A 20,734-nucleotide genomic window follows, 5' to 3' on the forward strand; every position below is an offset into this window, starting at 1 on the left:
TGCTCGACTTAACCAACGAAAAGACAGATGTAGCTGGGGTGGGGTCCAAAGGTGCAACTTTTATTTGAAGAAAAAAGTCAAAAAAGTTGTTGAGGGCATGTTCTGCCAGGTGGAGGAGAATGTTAGTTCGGGGAACTGATTGGGTCTCTGTCAAGTAAGGCCTGGAGGGCCCTGAGGCCTTTTTGGTGGAGAATGAGGGTACAAAGGGACTGGACATCAATGGTAAAGATGAGGACTAGACAAGTGGGGGGGGGAGATGGAATTGAGGTATTTGCAGAAGAGTTTGGTGGGGCAGGAGCAGGGAGAAACAATGGGTCTGCCAGGGCAGTCCAGCTTGTGGATTCAGGGAAGGAGATGGTACGGGTGTCAGGGATTATGGAGAGAAGGCAGGAGAATGGGGTTGAGAGGGAAGGATAGATCGGCCATGATTGAATGGCAGAGGAGACTTGATGGGCCGAATGGCTTAATTCTGTTCCTATAACTTATGATTGGGGAACTATAAGGTTGGAGGCTGTGGAGAGGAAATTGCCGGATTGGTGATGGTTTTGGAGATGGTGGCATGGAGTTTATCTGTGGAGTCATGGTCAAGAGATAGGTATGATTAGGTGTCCAAGTGTCAAGATCCCAGCATCTGCAGCCACTTGTGTCTCCAACTCTGCTTTAGTTTCACAATTTGGTAGTTATAAAAATGTTACTAAAGATAACCTATACAAATGCTTTGCAGAAAAAAATGATGGAAAAATCTTTTCGAACTTCCAGCTAAACTGGAATACAATCCTCTTAAGTTAATTTTACAAAATGAACTCTCAAGTATCTTGGAGAGATTCTTACAATCAATGGCTGAATCTTACAATGTTCATGGAATAGGAGTCCCACCAGTGGGTAGTGGACCTAAAGTGTTTAGCAGTGCAATCATTAAAGTAACTCAGTTATAATGCTAACATTACATAATGACATTTGAAGACATGCAATAATACCTTTAACATCGCCATCACAATATGTTTCCAATCCATCCAGGTTTAACACTGTCATTCACAAGTCTCCATTGTTCCATCAAGGAGAAAAGATCAGAGACACCAGTCAGACTCCAGGTTCCATCAGTTTAAGAGGCAACCCTGGATATATGATGAAAAGGCATGGCTATCAGAGATGGAAAGATAGGATCTCATCCCATGAATGATTGTTGACATAATTGTTGCTTTTCCAGCTAGGTTTCATGGATGTCAGCAGTTTGTGAAGAGTATCAAAACATATGTTATCTTCGGGCCGGTAGGGTGGCGTAATGGTAGAGTTGCTGCCTCACAGCACCATTGACCAGGGTTCGATCCTGTCTGCGGATGCTGTCTATACGGAGTTTGTACGTTCTCCCATGACCTGCGTGGGTTTTCCTCCCACCCTCCAAAGACATACAGGTTTGTAGGTTAATTGGCCTCGGTAAAATTGTAACTAGTCCCTAGTGGGCAGAGGATAATGTTAGTGTGTGGGTATCGTTGGTCAGTGCTGACTCGGTGGGCCGAAGGGCTGTATCTCTAAACTAAAAACGAAATAAAATTAAGCTTTTGAATTCTAATTCTTCAAGCTGCCACAAGGCCCACTTGTGCTCTACAAAGTGAATGGCAGGGAGAGAGAGGAGCCCACTCACTCTGAGGATGCATCACCATAATCCTACCATCTACCAATACAGGCTCTCACATGTTGAATGGTGGAAGATGAAAAGTGAAATTTTCAATGGTTCAATGGTGTTTTTATTGTCACGTGTGTAAAGTGCTAACACAGTGCAATTCTTTCTTATACCAACAGTCCAGTAGCGTATTGCCATACCTCCAATCCTCAATTAGCAAGTGTACATAGTCTACTGAGCCCACATGCAAGAGACGCCATGTTTAGCCACCATTTTTAAAATCCACGCTCTAGTTCTTATGAGCGGTGCCTGTTCCAGGCAAGTGCCAGGCTGTGGCAAGTCTCCAGCCATCTCCTTCCTTGGACACCATGTGGCTTTCCTCGCCCGTCCAACTTTGTTCCCAGGGTGTGCCTCCCGCAGCCAATCTTGAGAGCACTGTCGGCCGGACCTCGGTTCCCTCTCCTCTCCTCTCCTACCTGCCTTGATCATAGCCCGTGCGTCCATTGTCGCAGGCTCCATCCTCCTGGTCTTTGGTCTTTAGGGGAAGAGCAGGGGCCAGCACCTTTCCAGGCCTGCTGTCTGCTGGGTCCAATGAGCAGGGGCCAGCACCTTTCCAGGCCTGCTGTCTGCTGGGTCCAATGAGCAGGGGCCAGCACCTTTCCAGGCCTGCTGTCTGCTGGGTCCAATGAGCAGGGGCCAGCACCTTTCCAGGCCTGCTGTCTGCTGGGTCCAATGAGCAGGGGCCAGCACCTTTCCAGGCCTGCTGTCTGCTGGGTCCAATGAGCAGGGGCCAGCACCTTTCCAGGCCTGCTGTCTGCTGGGTCCAATGAGCAGGGCCCAGCACCTTTCCAGGCCTGCTGTCTGCTGGGTCCAATGAGCAGGGGCCAGGCTCTGTGGCTTCCTCCTGCAAGCCATGATTCTCAGGATCGGCTGTTTGGCTCTGCGGGCTCCCCCTGAAGCGGCAATCCACCAGGTCTTGAATTCGGACAAGGGCCGCAGCCTCCCGGATGCTTCAGCCGCACTCATCCCCCTATTCACAAGGTGCCTCGCACATGACAAATGAGCCAGAGATGGTGGCGGACTTTTGCCCAGCAGTGAAAAGAGCATTTAATAGGTATGCGACTCTCTAAGCTCAGTTCAGCTGAGCTCATAAAGACCTGTCCTGAGCATGTTTTGAACACAGGACTTTGTAATCAGACCTTCATCCATGAGAAGAGGAGACGCCCATACAGAGCACCAAATGCAACAGTCCATCTGGTGCATGCAGACTTCAGCCTCCAGCTTGTGTAGGAAGGAGCCGCAGATGCTGGTTTACACCAAAGATAGACACTAAATGCTGAAATAACTCGACGGGTCCGTGGTCTGAAGTAGGGTTTCAACCTGAAGCATCATCTATTCCTTTTCTCCGGAGATGCTGCCTGACCCGCTGCGTTAGTCCAGCACTCTGTGTCCACTGCCTGGAGCTTGCCTGCTATGAAAGCCGCTGTTAACAGGGTGACTGAAGGTCATGGAGTAAGAAAGGCAGCAGCAATGTGAAGCACCTCAGTCATCACAGAGTGAATCTGAGCAGGCTGCTGAAGCTGCACTCACCAGTTGACATTTAAATGGCAAAATAGCTGACAGAGGAAGAGAACGTGAGAATATTTATGATTACACCATTATGTGTGCATAGGTATTTGACAACTAGTTAGATTTCCATTGTTTCGACACACATAGTGATTTTTAACACCTTTCTGAACAGTGCAATTATAATTGATGATGTGAAAAGCACTTTGACCTCTGTGGAACGAGGAGACGACATTGACGCCAAGCAATGAAATGTGCTTGTGGGACTGGTCTGTCCTGATTGTAGGTGCCTGGTGAAAGTGGGTTTGCCTTTTAAATGTCAACTAGTAGCCACATTATCTGAATCTCGCACCTGTGAGGACCTGCAGGAAGTTTTGTGGACCAATGTACACTACTCCGTCCACTGTATCTGCCGCTTCTTGCTCCTGTCAAAACAAAGAACTGTAGATGCTGGTTTACAAAGAAGGGCGCAAAGTGCTGGTGTAACTAAGCAGGTCAGGCATAAAGTAGGCTCCTGACGTGAACCATCACCTATCCATGTTCTCCAGGAATGCTGCCTGACCTGCTGAGCAACTCCAGCACTTTGTATCTTTCTATTCCCTCTTCCCCTTCCGGCATCTCATCTTAAGAAGCTGTGTGATCGCTGGCATACATGAACAAATTCATTCTAAATTACAACGATACAAAACTATATGATAGAACTTTATTTATCCCAGGAGAGAAATTGGGGTTAATAAAGTTCTATTGTATCCTATCACATCGTAGTACTTTAGAATTAATTTGTCCACGTATGCCAGCGATCATGCACGAGATTTAACATTTGAACCTGATGGAAAATCATTCCATCAAAGGAGATTGCTGTCAAATAAAGGATTTTGACCGGTGCATCCACATAAAAGAGAAGACTGTGGGAGGGATAGTAAGCCAAAGGGGATATCTCTGATGGGGTGAGACCAAGATAGCCCAGAAGATCCCAAAGTTTATGAAGCTGTCTGGTTAATTGATGAATTAGGGGTTAGCGAGAGAGAAAAGAAGGGAACATGTTAACATGTAAGAATAGATCAGAGCTATTATGGAACCTGACACCAAATGGAAAATGTGTAGGCAGGAAGTGCAGATGCTGGTTTATACCAAAGATAGACACAAAATGCTAGAGTAACTCAGGAGGTCAGGCAGCATTTCTGGAGAAAAGGAATAGGTGATGTTTCAGGTCAGAACAGTTTAATCACTTTATTTAAGGCATTTCAGTCTGAAGATAGGTTATGCCCCGAAACATCACCTATTCCATTTTTCCAGAGATGCTGCCTGATTTTATGTCAACCAAAAGGAAAATGGTGGAAACACTGCTGGATATGCTTGGCAAAGTATTTCCATTATTCTCATTTTAGTTTCACCAATGAGCTACATTTCACAGCCTTGAATGTCCCTTTATGTGTTCTCTCTCTCCCTGACTCCCTTCATTAATTTATTAACTAGATTGTTCCCTAACATTAGGATCCCCTGTGTGACCCTGGCCCTCACCCTCTCAGAGATCACTGCATCCTATCACTCTTTCCCCTACCTTCCCTGCAACTTGAAACTAACTTGTGTTCTCTATCTCCCTCTGCCCTTCCATCTACATTCCTTCCTCTAGCTTCACAATTCATAACTCTTCAATCCTTTTGTCTCGCACCTTCTATCTTTTCATCTCTGGTCTTTGTCCAACCATCAAGTGACCCTCCTCACCTACGTCAGCCTGTTACCTGCCAAGCTTCGTTATGCTCTTCCTCTCTTCCAGCATTCTTTCCCCCCTCCCTATAATTAGGGCCGGCACGGTAGCACAGCCGTAGAGTTGCTGCCTTACAGATCCTGACTATGAGTGCTTGTCTGTACAGAGTTTGTACGTTTTCCACATGACCTGCATTGGTTTTCTCCAGCATCTCCGGTTTCCTCCCACTCTCCAAAGACGTATGGGTTTGCAGGCTAATTGACTTGGTATAATTGTAAATTGACCCTAGTGTGTGTAGGATAGTGTTAGTCTGCGGGGTTCGCTGGTTGCCGCGGACTCGCTGGGCCGAAGGGCCATTTCCACGCTGCATTGTTAAACTAAAACTAATTAGCCTGAAGTAGAGTCCTGACCCGAAACGTCCACCTATCCATGAGGTTCTCCAGAGGTGCTGCCTGGCCCGCTGAGATACTCCAGCACTTTGTGTTTCCTTCTTATGTTTTCTCAGTTTCCAACCTAACACTCAGTAAGTGAACGATTCATAAAGGTTCACATGCTCCACTTCATCTCAGTAGAAGCTACTCAAAGGAATAGCAATGAAGATGGCTTATATTATGGAAGTAAGATTCTACAGTTGTTGAAGAGAGATTGACGCAGGACGTGACTGAAGAGAGTCAAGTGATTCGTGAAATTAACCCAGAGATGGAGGCTCCATTTGTGGAGTCTCCAGTATCAGCACAACACCAGGGCACAACTGAAGGTCAAGATGAATTTGAACACCAGTTCACCTGTTAAACTTATAAAATTTTAAACATTGTTTAAACAAATCTCACTCTTTTCTCCTAAAGGTGGAAGCAGTGAAGAATATGTAAATAAACCTGATGTTACTGTGTGACATATTTTAGATATTAGAGATACAGTATGGAAACAGGGCCTTCATCCCATGGAGCCTGCACTGGCCAGCCTTTGCCACATACACTAGCACTATCCCACATGGGACAATTTACAATTTACAGAGAGTAATTAACATACAAACCTAAACATCTTAGGAGTGTGGGAGGAAACCAGACACCCAGAGAAAACCCACGTGGTCACAGGGAGAACATACAAACTCCGTACAGACAACACCCGTAGTCAGGATTGAACCCTGATTTCTGGCGCTGTAAGGCAGCAGCTTCACAACCTGCGCCACTGTGCTGACCCTATCTAATTAAATGTGTATCATTCTGCACATGTGGGCAGTTTAGGAAGCACCTCAGATAAAGCAGATACCTCGTAAATAGCTCTCAATCTTTCCCACATATGACTCTGCACAATTTACACTTCATTCCCTGGGAGACAAGAAACCCATAGCGCAGATACATTACAGAGAGTGAAATAGTCAGGGGAGAGAAGAAGGACGTGGGGAAATTAAATGTAGGAAGCTGTCCAGTTACTTCAGCGTTCATGCTGAGAAAGTTGTAGCAAATACAGACCACATGAACTTCAGTCGAACGCCACCCTGACTGGTTAACTAGCAGCACTTCTCAAGGCAGTCGCGATGAAGTTGCAATGGCACAGTGGCATAGCTGGTAGAGATACTGCCTCACAACTCCAGTTTTCTCCCAAGTCCCAAAAATGTGTGTTTTTTTTACTATAATGACAAGAGAATTATCAGCTATTTGGACGTAATGTTCAATGTAATACAACCCTTTGAATTACTTGTCATTATAGGAGAGGATCCAGTCTCTGTAATAATGTTACAGTTGATCACCATTGATATCAAGCAACAATAAGAACATGCCTTTAAAAATTATAGTGGCATGCATTCTAATAACATCAAAGGACAGAGTGCATATCTCTCCTGCATCAAGTCTGAAGCCACAAGGCAGGTTGTGGTAACAAAGTCATTAAGTCATCTATCAGTTTAAATTTGGTGCATGGATAGGGATGCACAGAGGTGCAGCAGTAGAGTTGTTGCCTTACAGCGCCAGAGACCCAGGTTCGATCCTGACTACAGGCGCTGTCTGTGTGGAGTTTGTACATTCTCCCTGTGACCATGTGGGCTTTCTCAGGGTGCTCCAGTTTCCTCCCACAATCCAAAGACGTACAGGTTTGTAGGTTAATTGTCTTTGGTAAAGATTGTAAATTGTCCCTCGTGTGTAGGAGAGTGTTAGGTGCAGGTGATCATGTGGTTTTGGTGGGGCGTAGGCCCTGTTTCCACACTCTATCTCTAAAGTCTAAAAGATAACACATGCTTTATTGAGGACCTATTACAAGTACCTGCAACACCAGTCTGAAGAAAGGTCTCGATCCAAAACATAACCTATTCCTTTTCTCCAGAAATGCTACCTGACCCGCTGAGTTACTGCAGCATTTTGTGTCGAACACCAGTCACCTCTGTGGACAGTGCGCTCCTGGGCATTTTTTACACAGGAGGTATCACAGTGGCTGCTATCTTATTAACAAAAAGCCGGCTTTGGCCCCTGCAGCTTCAAGAAATCCAAATGGATGATAAAGCAGCTGTTTAACTGGGTTGACACTGTGCTAGTGTAGCACCATACTTCCTCATGCATCAGCCTGCATCCTTCTACCAATCTCGCTATCTCCCACGGCTATCTGTCACCTGCTCCTTCCTGGAAATCAGTTTTCTACTGTCATGAGTGCTCCCTCTGCAGTCTTCCTTTTCAAAGCTGTCTGCACGACTATTTTCCTCAACCAGGATTGAATCGTACTGCCAGCCTAATATTTGAGGAATTCCTCCCAGACAGCTGATATAATAAATCTGCTGCTAAAATGGGGAAATAATTTGTATACCTCCATGCACAAATAGGTCTTGGAAGGAACAACTCGTGAATTCTCGCACTCACAAGGCAGTGAAAAATAGTACTCATGCAACATACATGGGATAAAGTCGTATAATGGTTAATTTACTTATCTAGTATCCAGTCACGTATTCTATTCGTGAGGATGTGAATCATAAATTGGCACCTGGCGTGTTCAACTTCAATTAATGAAATAAATCTAGTCAATGTGTATATTTTTATCTGATACTAGACCAATAGACAATAGACAATAGGTGCAGGAGGAGGCCATTCGGCCCTTCGAGCCAGCACCACCATTCAATGTGATCATGGCTGATCATTCTCAATCAGTACCCCGTTCCTGCCTTCTCCCCAAACCCCCTGACTCCGCTATCCTTAAGAGCTCTATCCAGCTCTCTCTTGAATGCATTCAGAGAATTGGCCCCCACTGCCTTCTGAGGCAGAGAATTCCACAGATTCACAACTCTCTGACTGAAAAGTGGACCCGTTGGGCCCAAACCTCTCCTGCATTGGTGCAGCACCTGCTCCTCCCCCTCCCCTCCTCCTCCCCCCTCCCCTCCCCCTCCCCCACTTCCCCTCCCCCTCCCCCACTTCCCCTCCCTCCCACTCCATCCCCCTCAACCTCCCTTATCCTCCCTCCTTCCCCTCCCTCCCCCTCCTTCCACCCCTTCCTTCCCCCTCCCTCTACCCCCGTCCCTCCTCCCCTTCTCTTCCCCCTCACCTCCCCCTCCCCCTCCACCCCCCCTCCCATCCCCCTCCCCTTCCCCTCCCCTCCCCCCTTCCCCCCTTCCCCTTCCCCTTCCCCCTTCCCCTCCCCCCACTCCATCCCTAACCCCCTTTATCCTCCTTCCTTCCCCCTCCACCCCCTCCCTCCCTCCCTCGGAGGTAGATTTAAACTTTAAAATGTGAATAACTTTTAAAATATAACACCGATTTCAATGATACTTCTTCCATTAGCACCAAAGGGACGATGGTGAATAAGGTGGGGCTAAAATTGTCGCGCTATCATGTACTGTTTTGGCTGTAGTTCAGGAACAAACAAACAAACAAATGAGAGTTTTAGTATATAGATTATTAGAACACATCTCACAATGATTTACCATTAATGTCCTAATGTCCTTTAAAAAATATTCTCCTTCCTTATCTGCATAGCTTGCTATGACTCAAAACTGCCGGCAAAGTGATTGATACTTACTGCCTTTCAACTTTAGACAAACTTTAAAGATACAGCACGGAAACAAGACTTTCAGCCCACCAAGCCCGTGCCAACCAGTGATCACCCCGTACACTAACCTTCACACACAAGGGACAATTTTTACAACCGACTGAAGCCAATTAACCTACAAATCTGTAGGTCTTTGGAGCGCGGGAAGAAACCGGAGCACCCGGAGAAAATAGTTACCCGAGCACTCAGATTAGAGGCATTTAGGGACAGATAATGAATGCTGGCTAACGTTACCCAGATCCCATGAACAAATGGAAAGAGTAATGCCGTTTATATAAACCTCAGGGTCAAAGCATAGAAAATGAAACCTGTTGCTTTGCAGGGAAATACGATGAACAGCAAAAGTTCAAGTAGGATAAATGACTGGAGAGCCTTTTTAGTTCAGGCCGTTGATGGATAAACATCACAAACACTCTCTTGCTCTTTTACGCTTAGTACCATGGGATTCTAACATTTACCTGAGGACAAGAAGAGAGGGTCTTGGTCTAATGATTAATCTGCAGGGTACTAGCCCTGACATTGGGCGCTGTAGCACTAGTTTTGTGAATGTTACAGATGCTAATTTGATATTGTTGTATACATTGCATGTGGACATATTTTGTTAGCAAAACTCAATCTATCTGGTAAAATGGTAACACAGCAGTTTGAGGGCCACTTAACAAACACTCACAATAAGCAGTAAAGGTGGATCCTCAATATGTCTGTAACACTAATTTGATCTCAAATCAGCCAAATTTATCTGTACTTATCACCACAATCCAAAAATAGAATTTGGCACAAGTTACAGGGCTCTCATTCATTGCTATAGCATTGCTATAGGCCAAGGTAATGGATATTTTAAAGTTGGAAATTGACAGATTCTTGATTAGTGAAGGTGTCCAGGGTTTGGGGGAGAAGACAGGAGAATGGGGTTGAGAGGAAAAGATAGATCAGCCATTATTAAATGGCAGAGTAGACTTGATGGGCCAAATAGCCTAATTCTGCTCCTAGAACATGAATTTATGATCTTATGAAGTCTGCAAGGACCAATTTGCAACAAATGTGATGATGTAACCCTTAACTGCTTCCCCTCTTAAGTACATTCAGGCTGGTTCTCAACATCAGCCAGGTGACACAATATGTAAAACACTAAAGATAGGGGAATTAATCTCCTATAGTTAGGTACTAAGATACAGACATGATCTATGCAGAGGTGTGCCAGTGTGCACGGTGGCGCATCGGTAGAGTTGCTGCCTTACAGCGAATGCAGCGCCGGAGGCCCAGGTTCGATCCTGACTACGGGTGCTGTCTGTATAGAGTTTGTACGTTCTCCCCGTGATCTGCGTGGGTTTTCTCCGAGATCTTCGGTTTCCTCCCACACCCCAAAGGCGTACAGGTTTGTAGGTAATTAGCTTGGTAAATGTAAAAATTGTCCCTAGTGGGTATAGGATAGTGTTAATGTGCGGGGATCGCTGGTCGGCGCGGACCTGGTGGGCCGAAAGAGTTTGTTTCTGCGCTGTATCTCTAAACTAAACTAAAAGAAGGCATCTGATATTGGTTTGGTGTCTTTATCTAATTAAGCAGAAATAACACATTGAAACCACAAATAGATTCATTCCAACATCGTGGAGCTACTCTGTCACTGCATACAGAAGATGTTGACAGTCAATGCCAGACACGAGGAGGAGCGTCTTCACTGCACATTCATCTTGTGACATTCTGCTGTGCTAATCATCGTACAGCCGATGCTGGAGTATCTCAGCACGTCAGGCAGCATCTCTGGAGAAAAATGACAGGTGACATTTTGCATCAGAACCCTTTGTCAAAGAACTTCTGCAAACTAGGCATACCTTGAGGAGATTTTGCAGTGGAACAGACAAAATGTGTAGGAAGGAACTTCAGATGCAGGTTTATATTGAAGATAGACACAAAGTGTGCTGGTAAATACCAAAGTACTTAAAATATATACTTTGTGTTTATCTTCGGTATAAACCAGTTCCTTCCCACACAATATTTGTAAGCTGATGTGAATGAGGCTTGGAGGAGAGGTAAGTGTGTGAGTGTGTGGTGGGACATACTGCATGAACGGTTGGACAGGAAGCAAGGAGAGGGAAGGCTTTCCTGCTGCTGATCACTGTGTTTCCCATCTGGGATCAACAATTAGTGTCAACTTGGCTATCATGGAGTGATTTGACAGTGTTGGCATTTAATCAGCATTGTGAGAGGATTGGTGTCATCAGGTGCCATCTCTGCACTGTTCCAGCATGCGTTACCAACAAATGAGCAAATGTGTTGTGCAATTTGCTGACCAGCAAGTCTTACTAAAATGTCGTACCAGTTGCTTGACCAATCATTTACTTACTATATTGGAAGGAGTTGCCTCGCCATCTTGCTTTGCATGTTTTTCAGCTGGTCAGTAACTGGCCCTGCTTTTCACATCCTGGGTCTGATCCCAGGCTAGCCACTCCTAAGCTTCAGTATTATGTTTCAGTCCCATTCTTTGTTTGGACAACTATCTTGTTTTGTGGTGATAACTCCAAAATGTTAAAAGACACAAACTGCTGGAGTAACTCAGCGAATCAGGCAGCATCTCTGGAGAAAATGGCCAGCAGATGGCAGCTGGCAGTCAATCCTTTTCAGTGGCCAAAAGCAGAGGTGGTGTGAACGTATTCTGGGTAGGTGGAACAAACACACTCTTCTGGATGGAGTGGGCACAATGTGGCCTCAGAGTCCAGCCCTCATAGCCAGGGAACCAGCAAGATGTTGCTACTCCCAATGAGACACAGTTTGCTGCTGAAGGATTGATCAATCTCTGAACCTGTAAATGAAGCCACCTAGACACAAAATGCTGGAGTAATTCAGCAGGACAGGCAGCATCTCTAGAGAAAAGGAATGTGTGACTTTTCGGGTCCCTTCTTCAGACTGCGGGTCAGGGGAGAGGGAAATTAGAGGTATAAAACGTTTAGTTTAGAGATACGGCACAGAAACAGGGCCTACTGAGTCCACACCGACCTGCGAACCCCGGAATAATAACACTATCCTACACACACTAGGGAATTTTTTTTCAATTTTACCAAGCCAATTAACATACAAAACTGTACGTCTTTGGAGTGTGGGAGGAAACCGGAGCACGCAGAGAAAACCTACGCAGGTCATGGGAAGAACGTAAAACTCTGTACAGACTGCACCCGTAGTCAGGATTGAACCCGGGTCTCTGGAGCTGTAAGGCAGCAACTCTACCGCTGCACCACCTTGCCACCCTGGTATAGAACCAAAGGTACAGAACAAATCAGAGCCGGCACCGATAACTCAAGAAGGGTGGAGCCTACAATGGTCCATCGTCCAAATTTCTACTTCCTGTACCTAACCTATGTTGTCTTAGTCACACGTAATGGCCTGGGAAATCCCTCCATAAAACTATCCACTTCTCTTTTCTTCTTTAAGTTGCTCTTTAGAACTTACCTTCTGCCGTGCATTTTAATATCTCTTCCCATTGTCTCATTTTTTGGCTCGGTTTCATTATTTACCTGATATGCTACAGTGAAACACGTGAGGATAATCTTCTTCATACAAAAAAAGGCATATAAATCCCAAATGTTATATTATAGACAATAGACAATAGGTGCAGGAGGAGGCCATTCGGCCCTTCGAGCCAGCACCGCCATTCAATGTGATCATGGCTGATCATTCTCAATCAGTACCCCGTTCCTGCCTTCTCCCCATACCCCCTGACTCCGCTATCCTTAAGAGCTCTATCTAGCTGTCTCTTGAATGCATTCAGAGAATTGGCCTCCACTGCCTTCTGAGGCAGAGAATTCCACAGATTCACAACTCTCTGACTGAAAAAGTTTTTCCTCATCTCAGTTCTAAATGGCCTACCCCTTATTCTTAAACTGTGGCCCCTTATAATTTAAGATTTTGTTGCAGAACAGACCTGTGAGACTGAAGGACTCTTAGAGGAGTAAGAGGCCTTCAGTATCACAGGTCTGTTCTGCAACAAAATCTTAAACTAAAATATAACGTTTTACAAGCTCCCTTTATTCAATTGCCAAAACATGTCTTATCATACTGCTCATGGGTGTTCTTTGTCAGGATATATTTTAAGAATGTGATTATGCTATCATATATTTTTTTCGCTATTTCTATGAACAACTGGTCTCATCTCTAACATATTTAGCCAAAATACAGTCAGATAAACTATTGACCACATGATGGTGCTATTGGATATAAACTATTAACAGACCATTTATGTTTCCCCAAAAATCACATTGTACAATCTATCACCGTCCCAAACTTTCAATTAATTACATGATGAAGTGCATTTATAAGTATAGCATATGTAGTTATGTGCAATGTTATTTTTGCCATTTTACATCATATGTCTGTTATTGTGAAGAATAAACAACTCCCACCTTGTTTGAGGTTTTTAAAGTATCATAGCAATCACTGTGTGTTCCCTGCTCTGATCATAAGAAATTAAGAACTCATCAATAAATGTAAGGGAAAGATAAGGGTGCCCTCTGTAAATTAAATGCAAAGGCTAAAAGCGCTGCAATAATGTTATGCGGTAGCAAAACATCGAAGCAATGGCCAAGAAAGCACATCAATGCCTCTACTTCTTTAGAAGGTTTAATAAGTTCGACATGTCCCCCACAACTCTTACCAACCTCTACAGATGCGCTATAGAAACCATTTTATGGGGATGCATCACTGCATGGTTTGAGAACAGATCCATCCAAGACCACAAGAAATTGCAGAGAATTGTGGACACAGCCCAGACCATCATGTAAACCAACTTCCCTTCCATTGACTCCATTTGCAATTCACACTACCTCGGCAAGGCCACCAACGTAATCAAGGATGAGTCTCACCCCGGACATTCCCTCTTCTCCTCTCTCCCATCAGGCAAGGGGTGCAGAAGTGTGAAAACGCATACCTCCAAATTGAGGGACAGTTTCTTCCCAGCTGTTATCAAGCAATTGAACCATCCTATCACTAACTAGGAGCGATCCTGAGCTTCCATCTACCTCACCCTCGGACTATCTTTAATCAGAGTTGACTGGGCTTGATTTATTAATTACTAAACGTTATTCCCTTTATCCTGTATCTGTAAACTGTGGATGGCTTGATTGTTATCGTATAGACTTCCCGCCGATGGATAGCACGCAACAAAAAAAGGTTTTCACTGTACACATGACAATAAACTAAACTCAACTAAACTAAGCAAATATTTATTTCATGTCTTGGACTGGCCACTCCATTTTTAAATGTGTTTAATGCATTTTTCCAAGAGTTAATGGAGATAGGCCAACAGAACCTACTCGAGCAAGCTTGAGTCCTGAAATAAATAGAGGACTGTCATTTGAACAGTGAGAATGTTATTAGTTGAATTTGCCCTCTAGTCAACTGAGCCAGTCAGAATTCTTAGGGACACAAGAAACTACAGATGCTGGAGTCTTGAGCAAAATGCTGGAGGAGCTCGATGGGTCAGGCAGCATCTGGGGAGGGAATGAACTGGCAACGTTTTGTGTCAGGACATATTTTCAGCCTCTTGTGGACTGTGGGAGTACACATGTTCGAGGAGAGGTATATTAAGGATATTTCAAGAGGACATAAAACACTCATGTCGTCTGTGAACACTGTGACTATGGCTTCGGGAATCTCTTATGACATAAAGATGCTCTGGTATCTCTTTAACTGGACTTCCAGAATTCTGCGAGCAGGAAGAGGATATACGTCCCAAGCTGTCAGAAGAAGAGGGAGTAGCGAGCTCTAGCCCCGAGTTATCAGGGAAGGGCAGATGTCATGTGAGCAGTTTTGAAGAGATATAGCTATCGAGACGCAAGTTCTCCAAAATGGCTCCAGAGCTGCAGACACTAAGCCCTCACTATCTCTGCCATTTAAAAATACAGCAACCCTTCAACTTTCTTTGGCATGTGTCGTTTTCTGGACTAGACCCAATGATGTCTATTTTTTTGGAAGAGAAAATACAAAAATCATTATCTAAATCAGCAACAATGAACCCCAAATTCATAATTATTCATGGATTTATAAGGAGGAAGCTAGAATTTTTCCAAGTAACATATGAAAATTAGAAGTGAATGAATCAAAATGTTTCGAAGGGAATTAAATAAATACAGAGAAAGGAAGAGGTCTGAGAAAATGGGGAACACAAGTATGCAGCTAGCAGTGAAATAGGTATAATCAGCTAATCTTGCTTCCATTCATGTTTGCACAAGTGGGTACGGTAGAGCATCAACTAATTGGGAACAAGTGAATCTTAATAGGTTGAGGACTGATGGGGCAAGTGTTAGATGTGATCAATTTAGAAACATAAAAACATGGAAAAACAGCTACAGGAGTTGGCGATTCAGCCCTTCGAGCCAGCACTGATTATCTAAAATCAGTACCCCATTCCTGCTTTCTCCCCATATCCCTTGATTCCTTTAGCCCCAAGAGCTAAATCTAACTCTCTCTTGAAAACATCCAGTGAATTGGCCTCCACTGCCTTCTGTGGCATAGAATTCCACAGATTCACAACTCTCTAGGTAGGTGAAGAAGCTTTTCCTCATCTCAGTCCTAAATGGCCTACCCCTTATTCTTAAACTGTGACCCCTGGTTCTGGACTCCCCCAACATCGGGAACATTTTTCCTGCATCTAGCCTGTCCAATCCTATAAGAATTTTATATGTTTCTATAAGATCCCCTCTCATCCTTCTAAATTCCAGTGCAATGGGATAAGACTGGATAATGGAAATATCTGAATGGGTAGGTTTAGGAAACACAAGCATGCCTGGAAACTGAACAGATGACTCAGTGAAACCATCACCATCGCGAGTATAAGCACATAAGAAGACAACCAAAGTGTTGCAGGCCGCAACAAGGATTAGGCACTCGAATTACAAATTGTTAAAAACAAGCTGGAAAGGTTTCACTGGGGGATTCTGTGAGCTGGGGGTAGATTCATGGACAAGGTTTGTGAGTATCTGCAAACTGAATATCAACAAATTGATTGGCAATACCATAGATCTGATCCAAAACTCCGGAACAGCCAGAAGAAGTTTAATAGGAAGAAAAGGTGGGCATTACCATAATTACATCTCCATTCGCACATCCTTCCTTGAATGCCACCCGAGAGAATCAACCTAAATTTTATCCTCTTTTTTTAAGTTACTCAGAGGTTAGCTTGCCACCATTAAACAGCTGCTGACAGTGCCTATTTATAGTCATAATACAATGCATTCTACAATTGTTTTTCACATGCACATGTAAACTGTGGAAATTAATATCTCTTGCATGTGTTATGTTAACCTATAGTACACATTACATTAGTTATTACTGTACAGAAAAACACTATATATTTCCATTTTTATGTGCATGACAAATAATGTAATTGAGGTTGTGACTCTTTCCAATCCATCTGTGCTACATGTACAAAAGGGAAAGCAGCACTGAGGAGGGAAGAGATGCAATTAATATTTTTTCAGGCTTTGTATAATTCACAACACAAATGTATCTATTATTCATTATCTCAACTTTTGTTGTCAAGATGAAAAATCAGAATTCAGAGAATTCATTGACACATACTTATTTTATTCCAGATAGTGGGAATTGTAAAGATATTTGGATTACAATTATGTTAAACATTTAGTAAAATGGCATTTCCATCATTGTTACTTTTAGCAAGTAGGATATAGTTAATGTCAGTGAAATTGCAATAAAATCAAATGGAACTCAAATCAAATATAAAAAATAAATATAAAGAGCTCTCCCTTTACAGAAATTGGTTAAGAAACAGGAATGAAGGATTAAGCAAAAAAACACAAAGTGCTGGAGTAACTCAGCATGTCAGGCAGCATCCCTGGGCAACATGGATAGGTGATGTTTAGAGTCGGGACGTTCCGAAACATGCAAAAGGCATGTTTTTGCAAATTGAATCTTGAAAGTTATTAATGAGGAAGTCGTGGACAATTGGTCCACAGGAACATGGGCACATGGTGGAACAGCAGTAGAGTTGCTGCCTTACACCACTTACAGTTCGATTCTGACTACAGGTGCTGTCTGCACAAGAGTTTGTATGTTCTTCCCGTGATCACATTGGTTTTCTCTGAGAACTTCCAAAACGTTTCCTCCCACACTCCAAAGACGTACAGGTTTGTAGGTTAATTGGTTTGGTATAAATGTAAGATTGTCCCCTAGTGTGTGTAGGATAGTGTTAGTGTGCGGAGATCGCTAGTTGGCGCAGACTCAGTAGGCCGAAGGCCCTGTTTCCGCGCTATATTTCTAAACTAAACTAAAGTAAAGGAAGGAAAATGATGTTAAAATACCAACCAATACAGTAACCAACCAATAAAGTATATGTCAGTGACTGGTAATATTTGTTTCTGTGACAACACCACTCTTTCTTCCTAAAACCCTAGGAAATGTAGTTACATTTTAAAATGTAATTATGAATCAAATCAGAAATGCAAGATTATTTTAAAGAGTGCAAAGTACTTTGTGGTCAGGTTTTAGAGTTCCAAGAAAACCATTTATTTATAGTACGGTTTAATTATATTTCCAATTTATAGCATATTCAAATATCACAGTGCAGTTGAAAGGCTTCCAGGAAATGTAGTCTCATTATTGGCCTTGAGCAAAGTCCGTGCAATCTGATTTCCCATCTCCAAGTTGACAATCTGCCTTTGTTGACCACATGTGGCATATTCACCTAACCTCAATTGTAATAATTGGTATTACCTGGAAAGCATGACTAGTCCCTGGTACACTTCCAACAGTTTCTCAATTTGTCATTCAAATATCCAGATCATCCCGGCTTTGCCTCGTGAATTGGATCTTGTGGAGAATTTACAAAGCACAAGTTTTGCATTCTTATTAATTAAGCTTGTGTAGCACAGCAGAAAACACTAACAGGGCTTTTAACAGGGAATTAAATTGGAGCAGGGGGAGTGAGGGCTCATATGTTAACAGAGGCAGGGATGTTATTCCCCTGACCTTATTTTAATATAATTGGTATGTGGACTGCTCCCGTGCATCAGTTAATAGGCAGCCAACCAATCTGTAGTTTTCAGTAGTTCTCCCAAAGAATCGCTCTGAATGGAATGCAGCTCTTAAAGCTGATCACATTTCTTCCATTGTGCCTTCATTGGAAAGGTGGTGGGCAGAAGTCAGCTACTAGAAACATATCAAGGGGTTATTTGAATAGTGATGGTATCGGACCAAAAGACGTCATTTTACACACATCACATGGCCCGTCCATGTTTTTGTTCAGTTCTGTCACCCAAATGCCAGATCAAAAGACCCCCCTGTCAAGTCTTAGATCTTACGAAGGAAAGAAATGTCAGCACCTGTATCTTAGCGAGGGGCCACGAACTTAAGCCGTAAAGCACGTATCTCAAGCTGGGAAACTCACCTTTCTGACCATAGATGGCCGCTGCCAAGCCATCTACACGGTGTCTTGCCTTAGATGTTACGAAGGTATTGTGCAGCACGCCTTGGTCTGCCAACTTTCTCACTCCCAAATAAGGGACAAAAGGTGGCGTGCCGCGGCGGTGTGGGTATGGTGCAGGCCCGGGATGAAGTGACTGAGGGGGCTGGCAGCTAGCAGATAGTAACAGAGACCTTTATCAAAAGAGAGAGAGAGAAAAAAAAACTACAACCCTGAATAGGTAAACAAATCCAATATATGAACCATGTATACATATCTTCAGTGTTATATATGAAATGTAACACCAAATTATAACAAAGCTTAATACAGAGCATAATCTGACATGAAATAACACCAAATAACCCTATCTGTATGTGCCTATAAAGTAGACATATAATCGCTGCAAAAGTGGAAAAGAGGGGGGAACTCTCCAAGTCTACTTTTTCCATGGATATTTCTTGCTGCTCGACTGATTCAAGCAGTCCTTTGTCCTTTTGCACACCCAGAGAGAAGTCCTTACATGACAAGTCACAGTTCACAGGTATTTGAAGTTCATTTCTGATCAGCTCTGTGCTGCATCTGTTTCTTGAGTCTGACGATTTAATGGTCATCAGAGAGAAGATCCTCTGTACAAATGCATTTGAGCCTGGCACACTGAGGACCAATGAGACAATCCTGAAGATGTTGACCAAGTTAGCTTTCCCTATGTTTTGGACTTTTATCGCCTTCATGAGTGAGTAACCACAGCCACTCCCATCAGGGAATGGCCGCCCCCGCCAAAAGAACACACTGCACATCTTTCCCACATAAGAACAGCAAGGACAGCACTCCAGCATGGGCACATATTGAGTTAAAGAAATCTGCACATCATAAAGTATCCAGCACAAATTAATACAAGGGATCACTGATGCCAGTCAATGTAGCAGATATTGTGTGGGAGATTTCAGTTCCCACTCTCCTGTGTAGAACATAGATGATGGTGTCAGAGCCTAATCTAAAAAGACTCCTTAAAGCAAGTAAGCAAGAATTCTGAGAAATCCTGCCAACAATTTGCCATATCAACTGAAAGTTTACTTTCAACTACGTGGCAACATTTTGCATTGTATTACTTCTCTCTAATCCCCCATGGAGCATGGAGCTTTAGATTTGATGCACCAAGCAATTGAAACAAGAGTCTAAGTTTCCAACATATGCCATTTTGGCTGAAGCTCAGACAGATGCAATACAAACACTGCACCCCACCTTTGGAAAGACTGGTGGACTATGTTGATAGCCATCTTCATGACCTCGTTGAGCTCTTGGCTACAATATCACTAAATGTTTGCATAGAAAAAAGAGTTGATGTTGTATTTTGAATTAATTTAATTGTAATTATTACTAGTGGCCCTTTGTCTGTGGTATCAGCTTCTGAAGCTGTATTGTCAATGCATAATTGATATGCGTTGTTTAAATTATTCTAACATTCCTTCATAGAGCCATAGAATGATGGTATGGAAACAGGCCCTTTGCCCCAACTTGCCCACACCAGCCAACATGTCCCAGCTACACTAGTCCCACCTGCCCGCATTTGATCCTTATCCCTCCAAATCTGTCCTATCCATGTACCTGTCTAACTGTTTCTTAAATGTTGGGATAGTCTCTGCCTCAACTACCGCCTCTGGCAGCTTATTCCATACACCCACCCCTTTTGTGTGAAATAATAACCCTTCAGATTCCTATTAAATCTTTACCTCTTCCCCTTCATGTGGCAATAAGAGATTGGAGTAACAGTAAAAAGGACTGTTACTGAAGAGTGGCTTCAATAAGTTCTCGGAGAGGAGTTTCAGAATTAATATTCAAATATTTCTGATTACAACATGCTGAGTTGCCCCTCGATCTTCTGAATTGTTTCCTCATCCCCAAGTCCTCCTTGTCCGATACAGCTTGCTGTAGTTCCTCTTCTTTCTACAAATGCAGAACTCACCTGCCAAGTTCATGAAAGAAACAAGAAATCACCTCAATGTGGGAGACTCACTATGGAAGATCATGCAGACTCATCCAGATATATGAAGCATCCTTTGAGCAGACCGCAGTGAGGTCCATGCCCTGCTTTGTCCAGATGCAGTGATATTGCATGGAGTTAAAACAAGCAGCTTGAAACTAAGATCTTTTTTCTCGTAATTCTGAAAGTTTTATATTTGGTCAAATGTTAGTGAATTGTGACTGGGTGAAAGCTTCAATAACAGCATGGACTAATTAGCATAATCCTGTTTTTGTAATTGGTTAAGAACTGGATGTGAATTAAGAGAAGGCCTTCCCTATACCCAACACTATTATTGGGTATACGTGCAATCTATAATAATTGAGAACACATGAAGCCAATCACTGGTGAAAGAAAAAAAACCAATCACAGTTCTCTCAAAAACAG

The 20,734-nt window shown here is 43.4% G+C and overlaps 1 protein-coding gene across 1 annotated transcript in view; it reads right to left on the reverse strand.

Moving 5' to 3' along the window:
- Window positions 1-1,087: 1,087 nt before the first annotated feature.
- prcp (prolylcarboxypeptidase (angiotensinase C)) overlaps window positions 1,088-20,734 on the reverse strand; it is a 91,844-nt gene continuing 72,197 nt past the window's right edge. The window contains exon 9 of the mRNA XM_078403126.1: window positions 1,088-1,115. Within this exon, the coding sequence (XP_078259252.1) occupies window positions 1,103-1,115 (13 nt within the window). The 3' untranslated portion in view covers window positions 1,088-1,102. The remainder of the gene's footprint in view (window positions 1,116-20,734) is intronic.

Source organism: Rhinoraja longicauda, chromosome 7 (genome assembly GCF_053455715.1).
Source record: "Rhinoraja longicauda isolate Sanriku21f chromosome 7, sRhiLon1.1, whole genome shotgun sequence".
NCBI lineage: Eukaryota > Metazoa > Chordata > Chondrichthyes > Rajiformes > Arhynchobatidae > Rhinoraja > Rhinoraja longicauda.